The sequence below is a fragment of the Odontomachus brunneus genome, unplaced genomic scaffold, assembly GCF_010583005.1.
Source record: "Odontomachus brunneus isolate Ranch 3 - 2012 unplaced genomic scaffold, Obru_v1 Obru_scaffold_075, whole genome shotgun sequence".
Taxonomy (NCBI): Eukaryota; Metazoa; Arthropoda; class Insecta; order Hymenoptera; family Formicidae; genus Odontomachus; species Odontomachus brunneus.
This window is the reverse complement of record NW_022639525.1, coordinates 1317118-1328855: the sequence shown is the minus strand read 5'-3', so window position 1 is coordinate 1328855 and position 11738 is coordinate 1317118. Positions and strand designations below refer to the sequence as shown.

Genomic DNA, 11738 nt, shown 5'->3' with positions numbered 1-11738 from the left:
TATATATATATATATATATATATATATATATATATATATATATATATATATATATATATATATAGCCTTCAATAATAAAATATATATATACAAATATTGAGTATATGCATATATTTCATATTCAAAGTTTAAATATTCGTATTTAAAAACCAAAACAATACGAATGTCCAGGATTAGGTAATTGGTACTTTTAACTTAGGACATATTTACATCTATATATAGTGCAAGTTATATAATGCAAGTTTCACAACGAATTCTTAAAAAACTCCTTTTATACTACAACCTTAATTAATGTGCACGTAGTGCAGGCTTCATCGAATTCTCACGTGAAACGCGTTTCACGATGCAACCTACCTCAACGCAACTCGCACACCGCCGTCTTTCTATCGCCTTTTCCTCGCGATATTCCACTTCGGTTTACGCTTCGCTCCGCACAGGCCATTATTACCGCGCAGGGTTTCCTCAACTTCCTGTCCGCAATGGTCCGTGTCGCGTTCGCTCGAAACAAAATCCAGCGCGCGGTAAACATACATCGGCGACGAGTAGTGTCTCTTCCCTTGTGTGGAGGGCGGCTCGTCTTTCTGTCACATTGAAAGAAGTTTGATCAATATATACGTATCGTTCAGTGGTTGTTCGGTCGCGCACTGATGGTCCCTCTTATGGTCGGTAATATTTCATTCGTCGGACTCACGGCTGTCGTACGTAGGATTTGCGCATTCCTCGTACCTCTGCCGGGCACTTTTCTATCCGACGGTCGATCGGCGAGTAGAAAGCAAGAATGTTGCGCGACGTTGCGTTTCGCTGGGACACGCGATGGTGCGCGAGCCGCTCGTCCTCGCGATGTCTTTCGGCGAAAAATGAATAATATTTTGCGTGTCGCGTGAGCCTCGGTCTCTCTGCTCTGCTCGAGCAGTAAGCTCGAGTGTTTCGATACGGCTGACGCTATAAGAACGCGCACGCGTCCATTGTGTGACTTCATTGTGTGTTAATTTGTGTAACGCGATTGCTTAATCCGCTGTCGTCGTTGTCGTCGTGGTCGTGTTCTTCGTTGACGTCGTCTTCGTCGACGTCGACACTTGGTTCCGCGAAAGCTCTGCGCGTTCGTGGTTCGTACGCGCAAAATGTCTTGCGCAGCAATAACGAGCGGACGATTTATTCCGCGTGGCCGCACGTTTATTTGCGCAAGGGCGAGTTTACGTAAAAATTATAATTAGACCTCGCGGGGCGATATATCGTCGAATCCGCCGGTGGTGAAGTTCACTCGACGAGAGCGGGTAAACCCCTCTCCTCTTTTTACGTTTATTTCTGAATATACAGGTCTGTATAATTTTACTGTTTTTCGTGCGGTCAGGAAAAGAAGAGTAATTTTCCATAGTCTTTTGTGCAGCGCAGCCAAGGAAAAAGCTCCGTCACGTCAAACTTCTAAAGAAAATGTGGTTGGAACATTCCAAAAAAGTTCTTGACTATTTTTGAAAATTCGTAGTCAACGAATTCGATGTGCGAAAGATCTCGAAAAGGGCTCAAACTTATGCTTTAACATTGTGTTTTACTATGAAAAATCTTTTATCGCCGTTATCATCGCACTTCTGGCACATTTTGTCTTTAGGGGTAATGTACAGGTAGTTGCGCAGTGTGTCACATGGTGCGGTATGCTACATACAATTTTATATTTTGTAAAAAGTTTTAGATATACAAGATGTCCCAGACTCTTCTCTACAATTTTTGTTAAAACGGCTTGAAGTAAACATATGTCTTATGTTTTTTTTGAGAAAATGAGTGATAAATCTTGAGATATTAATTAAAGAAGATTAGTGAATGATCACGCGCGATATGATAGATGAACTGCAGTGCCGTCTGCCGTTGTATACATTAAGTCAAACTGAACAAGACAATCCTCTATTATTTTGCAAATAACTACATAAATTTTTAGATATTAATTAAAGAAAATTTGTATATTATCGTGCACAATCATGTAACAGTTTTCTTTCATTAATAACTGAAAATCTACGTGGTTGTTTGAAAAATGATAAAGAACTTTTTCCTTAATTTAACCTAATGTACAAGCACACAACAGCACATGTCGCTACTACAGCTCATTTATCATATCGCGCGTGATCATCCACTAATCTTCTTTAATTAATATCTATAGTATTAATCTATAGTATCAATCACGTTCCCACAAAAATTGCTGAGAAGAGTCTGGGACACTCTGTATATAATACTTGCAACTTATATAGTTTTTTTATACAATAGAATTACGAAGTTGTGATTTGGCAAATCGTTATTTTTCAAAATTTTAAACAAATGGAAAAGAAACATTTTATTACAAAAGAGTACCTTCAGTTTCACTATTGAATCCACTATTGAAATTTTCACTAAGCGCAATAGTTTTGTAGTGGTCCATAATAAGATGATTGTTATAAATGATTTGACACTGAGAAAAAAAAAATTTAACAATTAACAAATATTTATTAGGTGAGTACCATTAACATATTTACTTAAATAAAAATTCTTTTCATTTAAACAGAGTATTGTTTACTTAAACCGAGTATTGTTTACTTAAATCGAGTAAACAATATTCGGTTTAAATGAAAAGAAATTTGACTTTTTAATTTTAATGAAATATGTTAATAGTACCTACCTAATAACCTATCTAATTTTTTAATTTTTAGATATTTTTTCTCAGTGGATATTTTTATATTAAAGTACAATATTCAAATATTAATTTAAGCCCTTTTCGAAGGTTACAGAATTGGCTTTATCGGCTATGAAGTTTTAAAATTTTTGGACAGTTTAAATTTCATTTTTTCGTAAACTTAACAGAACTTCTCGTAAACGTGACAGATCATTTTTATTTGCGGACTCGGCAATTCAGCGCATAAAAAATTACAAGAATCTATTTTTGATTTCCAAACTGCAAGATCATGCAAGCCGGGGGGATCGATGAAAATCAGAGTGACAGGCTATATAATAGTACGTCTGCGAAGAGAAACCGTTCGCAAAGTCCTTCGAAGACACAGTCGGAAGATTTTACCGGCGCTCTCTCCTTCTCCCTCTTTCTCGCGCGCGCGACATAATTGAAGTAAATCTCTTTTGCGACACATTACGCGATCATACAGCCGAGCTTCGCCGTTATTTGGCCGCCACGCAATTCGCGACGAAATTTGATCGTTTGAGCGGCGAGTAAACTTGGATTCCACCGTTCATCAATCGATCAGCTTGACTCATCGTGCGGAATATAAAGCGATGCATACCTATGTACTTTCGCGCACGAATGTACACACGAGATCGCATGTGCACGTATAAGAATGTATGTGTATATGTACACACACATACACACACACACACGCGTGGATTACGAGCGCGATCGCTAGAGGGTGACGCAAAGTTTCATTACTTCGTTTTCGGAATACGTCTGACTCACCCGCGTGACTCGACGGATTATTCCAGAACTATCACCCTGAAAGTAATGTCAGTCGAATAATGTCAGCGAATTTCGCGGAAGCCACCCACCGATGCTACCCACCGATGCTACGTGGTATCGGCACTGTAACGCAGTCGTCGACTTACTGCATGGAAAAATAATATATCAATAAAACTTTTTCGCAGCGTCACATAATTAAGATAAATTTCCTTAATTAAATCTAATTAACTTTTAATCAAATTTTGATTTAAATTTCGATAAATATAATTTAGAAAAGGCCATGTGTCACACTGTGAATCTTTTCAATTTGAGATATATTATAAAGAAAATGGTTGAAAATGATTTCTAGAAAAAGCCGAATGAAGAACGGAATTGGTTACTGAGATATTATGTAAAATGAGATTAAAAATTTTGATGTTTTCTCTGTGGTATCATAAATTATTTTAAACAGTATGTTTATATTGACCAATTTCTGTTATTACGTAAAAGTAACGCGAGAAGAAAGACTACCTCTAACATACACTAAAATAACAAATTCTGAAAAGATTAGCAAAGACCTGTTTTGCATATTTTGTCGAAATTTGTTCGAATCTATCACTTTACTAAATTATGTCTATCGTGCACTTATATAAAGGTTAGTAAAAGCCCCTACGCAAAGTTTAAATTTAGATGTGTTCAAATTTACAAAGAAATACTTTAATGAGATTAGTCGCGTGCTTAAACTCAAATCTTGTGTAGGAATCTTAGTTAATTTTAACAAAATCTGTTATTATAGTGTATGATAGACTATAGTTGAGCGAAAGATTTCAGCGGCAATGAAATGCTTTTGATATGTGAATATTAATACATACAATAAAATAGTTGATGTGGAATCAATTTGGGCATTTCCAGAAATAGGTGAAAACAATTGTCGACAATAGCCATTCTCTAAGAAAATGTAAACAGACTTTTTTCGCGTAGGAGATGAGCAATAGATTAATATGATGTACGGTGAGTGTAAAAAGTATTCGTACACCAGAGATTGTCTTGAAAAAGGCCTGGTGTACAAATTTACTTTTTACACTCACTGTAGTTGACTTTTTACTATTCGTAATATCTGTTTATGATATCTAGAGAAAAACATCAAGATTTTAAATTTCAATTTGTTATATCTCAACAACCAATGCCGTCCCTTGGTTCTTGTTGAAAATTTCTTGCAACGATCTTCCCTATAATATACATAAAGATATTTGTATTACGAAAGAAATTTCGTTGGAATTCGATGAAATTTACACTACATACACATTGTAATATCTAACTATTCGTACAATTAGAAAAAGAATGACTATTTGAAAGCTGAGATATTTACAACTAAAACTGACACTTTTTATACGTGTTTTTTTAAATTAGGTGCTATTTTTAATATCTATTTTTAATATATATCTTCAAAATTACACGTAACATATTAATAAAAATGATATTAATAAAAATGATATTAAAGACTAATATACTGATATACACAAATTTTAGAACCGTTTGGTTTAAAGACAGAAATTTCATAATTTATACTTACACTCAAAATATATATGTACATATTTAAACACTCATATGCTTCTTTCCGTTATCTGCGAATCCCTATTAGACCAACTGATATATGTATAAATAAAACACTAATAAGAAAAAGGTAAAAAAAAACAATATTTTTATATTTGTAATATTATGTATATTTATATTTAACTTTACTAATAAATTAACTTTTATTGCTTAGATAGCGAAGTAAATGTATAGAAACATAATTTTATTCGATAAATAGTAAACTTATGTGCAGCCCCCTCGATATGTTACTGAAAATACGGCACTTAGCGATACAACTACTACCTTAATATTAAACATACCAGGAAGGTATGTTTCTGAACATTTATCCTTATGCGATTCAACAGTAATATTATCGAAACTGGTATTATTGAAACTGGTAAATCATATATTGTTTCAATAGCTCGAATATTAGTTTTGATAATATACAATACAATCGAATCAAGAAGATTTATTTCACGGAGAGAGTATTATAGTTTTCTTTTTTTCATATAATTCCTTATAATTCCTTTCACTTTTATTATATTTTTATTAGTCTAAGAATAGATTATCATTAAAATCCATTTTGCTAAAAAACATAGTAAAATGTGCGTGCTTATAGACAAGTGACCACTTTATTCAGAAAAACAATTTTAAATCCAGATTAGTTTTATTTTATAGTTTTTGGCGCGCTGATTACGAATATAGAAATCTCAAGGTGGATCGACGTACTGTTTCAGAGAAAATGGCTCATTTAAAATTTCATTCTACTAGATGGCGTTATTTATTTTCACAAATAGAAACTATGGCCATTGATAAAATCTTCAGCAAGTTGCAGCAACAGTTTTAAGTATTGTTCCAGGAAAAAGAATGACTGAATGGATTTCGAAAGCGTCCGATTCTAGTGAATTCTTAAACAGTTGGCACGGCCAACAAGTTGGCTTGTTGAATTATACTTCGAAATCGATAATGGTCAAACGTGAGTTATCAAGAAGTAAATTTCATGGCAAGTTAACATTTTTTATAAGTGACGCCATCTAGTAGGATGCAATTTTAAATAGGTCATTTTCCCCGAAATAGTATGTTAATTCACCTTAGAACTTGCATATTCGTAATCAGCGTGCTAAAAACAGCGTGCTAAAATAAAACCAATTTGGATTGAAAACTTTTCTGAATAAAGTGGGTCGAATTTAGTTGCACTCTTCACTAGAAATATAACATATTTTGCTAGAAACATAACAAGTGCTTTAACATACATTTCAGATCTTAAAATAGTACACGTATGAAATGAAAGAATAGTGCATTGCTACAGAATAAATAAATATATATAATATACATAATATTTTATATACACACACACGCACACATTTCTCGTTTACAATGATTCTATAGTAATTTTCACTATAATATTCTCTCTGATCAGTATTTTCATAGTCAGGTCTTGTACTCAAGATCGTCTTAAGGATGTATCTGAGATACAATCGGCGACAAAAGTGTTTGAAAAACGAAAAATTTGAATATCTGCTTCAAATGTGTTGTAAACCTAGTGATATAAATAGTGGCTAACATAATATATTTCTTATTTAAAAATATATTTTTTCCTTTTTCAACAGTTTATTACTTTTATTTGCTTTTTTTCAACTTTCTATAATAAAACTTGTGGCAGAGAAAATGCCCTGAATTCAACTTTAGAACATTAAATCTCGTATTTATTTAACACCAATATCCATCAGTACAAAGGAGAAAAAGTAATTGGGATAAGTTAAAACAGGTAAATATGCATTGTCTGAATAATAACTATCAATATTATGTGTTATTATAAATATTTAATGAAAAAAGTTAAACGTAGTAACAGCGTACCATGTAGTTTGTGGCTTGTACGTTGACAATAATGCACTGTGCAGGCAGGTTAGATGAAACAATAAAAGCCTCAAATTTCACACTTATCCTATTGTCCATTAAAATTATTTAATTTGTATTCTTGTTCCTTTGCATGAAACAATGTAAACAAAACAAGAATTTACGACGGTTATTATACTGATTTATAGGTTATTCGTTTGACACATCAGCTGATTGCAACGTTGCCGTATTTCCACAGTCCAGTTACTAACTCCTTACGATCGCAAAATTGTCACAAATAAAAATTAGTTTCTCTGAAACCGTGTTGTGAAAACTAATCAAATTCTGCAAATAGTTCCGATAATTCAGGATCCATATGTATAAAAATACTTAAATTTTTGGTACTATTTTTTCTATACGTTTTTACTCATTACATTCAGGAAAGTTGCTTTTACCACAAGAACACGTGTAAAATTAACATAATAATTATTCTTCAACGGTTTAGTGAATCGACTTGAAATTTTTTTAGTATATTATAGATAATTAAGGAAAAGTTATCCAAAGTTTTATCAAATTGGTACTATTTTCATATAGCTCAGATACATCCTTAAGTTCATTTTCAGATGCTCCGTAGCTAATAAAATGACGTGTGTAGTATCTGAAGATGAACTCTGAGGCGATATTTTAAATATAAAATTCAGCTATGAATACCGTCCGTGTGCAATTGTGGCGCTGTTGACTAATTCTACCCGACACGGCAGCGTATTTTTCCGTGCGTGTTCGCCTGCGATTTTCCTCATTCGCTTTCGCGGAATTTCCCCGCGTTTCCATATTCCGCTCCGCGCCAAATACTCTTGCCCGCGCCGCCGAAAATTCTTATCGCTGCTCGGAAGTTAACGTCTTTTACGACCAGCCGTCTCCTCCTCTGGCCGAGGCGAGTCCGCGCGAGAGCGGCTCTCGAAAGCGGCTACGGCATGTTACGGTTACGGCAGTGCCGTACGAACGCGCTGGAGTACGCCGCGGGGGGCGCCAGACTATGACAACTGGGGATGTTGTGATACTATGAAAGTATCGATACTTATATTGAAACGGGTATCTAATCAGGAGTATCGATATCATTAGTGATAACAATATCAGAGCAAAAATATCGATACGGATACTGCATGGAAAGAAACAAATCTTGTTTTTATTTGTCGGAATTCAGGATACATCGACCAAAAGACTGGTGAGATATGAACGGACCATATTTTTGGTTAAAGCAACCAGACTTTGCAAGCGTTTGATTGAAATAACCAGACAAGTTCGGTTAACCGGAAACAAAATTATATTCATATATAATACAAACAAATATATTCAGACAAATTATATTCATATATAATACAAACAAAATTATATTCATATATTTTACTAGAAATTTTATAATTTTTTCAACTAAAAGTTGTTTTCTAAGAAAGTATATGATTATTTTGTTTGTTTGTTAGTATGATTATTTTGCTTGATTTTTTATTGATTTGATGTTATATTGTATTTCGAGAACTCACTTTTTATTCACTTTTATTTATTGATGGGATTCGAAAACCCAAGAGCTGCGGATTGTGAGTCATTTATCTAAGCGCTACGTCACTTCATCACAATTGATAGATCCATTATATATATTTGACCTCAGTGTGTTGAATGCCAGAATATACGATTATAATAACCAGAACTTCTATTTAGTTCAATGAATAGTCATTGACCAAATATGTCACGTTTATCCAACTATGCTTTCTAGTCATAATAAGCAGTCACTTGCTATTACAACTGGATTAGCGGTAACCAAACTCTGGCGGTTGTTAGACCTAAATGTTCTGGTTGGCTACTAGAATATTTCATTATAACAATTAGAAATTCTATTTAACTAAATCTTGTTTAACCAAACATGTTACGTCACTCCGACTGAGGTTGTTTTTCCATGTGTAGTATCTAAACTTAGAAAAACTTAGAGGAAATATAAAAATCAGCTACTTTTAAGGCTTTTGTACGTCTACGAATAATAATCTTACTTATGGTATAAAGATACTTCTACTTTTTGCACTGGACTTTCTTACGGTTTGTGATCTAAAAATCTTAAAAAGGACATGCTATGGCTCCTCTGTCCTTGCTATAACTGTTCTTGTTTAATGACAATATCATCATATGTTAAAAATGATTGCGGTGTATGTGAAAATAAAACAATATACCTACAAAATGACACTTGATCGACTTTACACACTTGTAAAAATGCTAGGATACTTTTTTTTTTACTTTAGCAATCAATAAATAACCGTGAAAAATTAACGTAACAGAAATCATAAGATAAGTTTAAAATGTATAAGTTACATGTGTTACACTAATTCTTGACTATTTATTGAAGTAAAAGGAAAGCACATTTTTATAAGTGCGTTGAATCGATCACGAATGTCGTTTTGTGCGTATATTGTCTTTATCCACGTATATTGCAATAATTTTTGGCGTGCAATTTCTCGAGAAAGAACAAAAAAGATATCGAAATGATGTTGAAGCGAAGTAGCATTGATATAGGTATGAATATCGAAAGAAAATATCGATACAAAAATACCCGGTATCGAAAGAAAAATATCGACATCTGTGTTGTATTAGTAGTACCATAACATCCCTAAGGACGACGACGCAGCCGGTGGACGAACGAGCGCGTCCGTCCGTTGCATCGCGCACCGGTTTGTTAGAATTCGAACGGGTGCCGATCCGGTTAACTCAAACGTAACTGTACCTGGTGGTACTGTAGATTGTTCGCAACGTCGACCGGCGCTGTTTCATACTGCCAGTGCTATAATTAGAGCGTATCGCGCACGCGAATAAATGACGGCGAAAAGCAGAAAAAAATCCTCTCTCTTTCTCTCTGCTCCTTTTTCTTTGTTTTCCCTTCTTTCAGTTCAGATACGACAGATATAGGGTAACAGAGGGTGTGGAATTAAAATCGCGCCGTTTCCGAGACATTCGCAGTAGGGATCGATCGGATGTTTCGTTCGCCCCGGTATTACTCGGTCGTGTGTATGAGTCACAAATGCACCGTACAATACCGCGTATATCTAAGTGCGATCGGAGGGGATTATGCGGATTTACGAGATGCCGATGGCGAGTCGGAAAAGCCTCGTCTACGGCGGCAACTGAGGTAGGAGGTTAGCCGGGCGGACTTGTTACAACAATTTCGTGCAATTTCTGCACGAAGACGACGCGACGACGCGACGCGGACGGTTATTTGCGAGCAGAAATATGATATTCAAGGATGGTTCTTTGGAAAGCACTGACCCAAAGCGACGTGGAGCCTTACATGGTCTCGTGTCCACGATGAGGACTGAAATATTCATGGTCGTTGGCGTTACTGAGTTTTTGTGCTCTCTGCGCCGTTTTTCCGCTGTGGCACGCTCTGGTCCTTGATGTCTTTGAAATACTGAGAAAGGGTAGTGTCATGCTCTACGTTCGATAGTAGCGAGGTTGTCGCGCAGTAGTTGATCTCAACGCCTCGGTGGCGATTATCTCTCCACCATTTTCTCTTTTTCTCTCTCTCTCTCTCTCTCTCTCTCTCTCTTTCTTTATTTGTCTCTCGTATCTTTTGCCTTCTCGTTTCTCTTCTTCTTTTTTTTTTTTTTTTTTTTTTTTTTTTTTTTTTTTTTTTTTTTTTTTTTTTTTTTTTTTTTTTTTTTTTCTTTTTTTTTCTTTCGTTTGACATTTCTTCGAAAGAGCGCCAGCCAGGCTAATAAGGTTTCGTCCCGATTGCAGGGAATGTGTGACATGTTCATCCAAACACAGCAGACGAGTAGCGTCAACGGCAGCAGCAGCAGCAGCAGCAGCAGCAGCAGCAGTAACAACACCGTTCACCACCACAGCAAGAAGCGCAAGTTGGAGTACAACGTGAGCCAGCCGGTGATCCAGCACGCATTGGTCCAATCGACCGGCGACTACCAATTGGACAATACCGGTCTGCAGCAACGGTACTCCGTGAACGGTGCTAATACCGCATTTAGCTCGCTGCACAACAATAATGCGCTGCAAAAGAGTAGCCCGAACCAGCAGACCCTGGTACGAGCCTCGACGATCAAGCTCTTAGACACGTACCAACGCTGTGGCCAGAAGGTTGGTTGCCACTTCCTGTGCTCTCCACTACCGCACACGACAGAGCAGAAATGCGCTCATTACACGCTGTCGCGCGCTTTTCAGTCCCTCCCTCTCTCTCTCTCTCTCTCTTGCTCTCTCTTTCTCTCGCTCTTTCTCTTTCTCAAGGAAGCTCTCGGTCCATTCTTCTTGCGTCTCTGTGAGTCCGGCGTGCCGCTACGCACGCCGCTAAATTTGGCCCCTCTGATCTTGGCTTTACGTTTGCCTAATACGGAGATTGCGTTCAACATCGTTGAGAATCGCCAACTGAGAATCGCGAGAGTGGCACCTCGGTAGCGCTCTCGCTCTCGCTCTCGCTCTTTCTTTCTCTCTCTCTCTCTCTCTCTCTCTCTCTCTCTCTCTCTCGCCTCTTTCTCCTTCTTGGCGAGGTTGCTCTTGCTCCTTCTTGGCGGAGGGTGATTCTCGAATTTTAAATTGGAGATTGACTCGCGTTGACTCGCTCTTAAGCGTAAATCGCTATACTTGTAACCCAGGATCCTGGAACGTTAACACGCCTCCCTTCGCTTCCGTTTATCGGCTATCGATGTGGCTAAATTTAATGCTAAGGGCGCGGTACACGAATGCCGGATCCTGTTTGTTTTCTCTCGTTGGTATCGCGTGCAATTTGCGTAATGAGCAAACAATCGCAATCCGTCTTAGTGTCATTTGTTTACTGGTCTCGAGTTTCACACGCACACACACACACACACACACACACACACACACACACACACACACACACACACACACACACACACACACACACACACACACA

The 11738-nt window shown here is 36.5% G+C and overlaps 2 protein-coding genes across 22 annotated transcripts in view; one reads left to right on the top strand and one right to left on the bottom strand.

Moving 5' to 3' along the window:
- LOC116847231 (homeodomain-interacting protein kinase 2) overlaps positions 1–11738 on the top strand; it is a 41231-nt gene that overhangs the window by 6471 nt on the left and 23022 nt on the right. For 19 of the 21 annotated variants that reach the window (XM_032821998.1, XM_032822002.1, XM_032822009.1 and 16 more), the window contains exon 2: positions 10592–10945. The exons of the other annotated variants lie outside the window; for them this stretch is intronic. In XM_032821998.1, the coding sequence (XP_032677889.1) occupies positions 10595–10945 (351 nt within the window). In that variant the 5' untranslated portion in view covers positions 10592–10594. The remainder of the gene's footprint in view (positions 1–10591; positions 10946–11738) is intronic. 21 annotated transcript variants of the gene reach the window in all.
- On the bottom strand, positions 89–1156 carry LOC116847234. The gene is made up of 2 exons (XM_032822019.1): positions 692–1156; positions 89–581 (listed from the first exon to the last, which is right to left on the bottom strand). Exons 1-2 carry the CDS (start codon positions 977–979, stop codon positions 384–386), a joined length of 486 nt encoding a protein of 161 aa, XP_032677910.1. The 5' UTR covers positions 980–1156; the 3' UTR covers positions 89–383.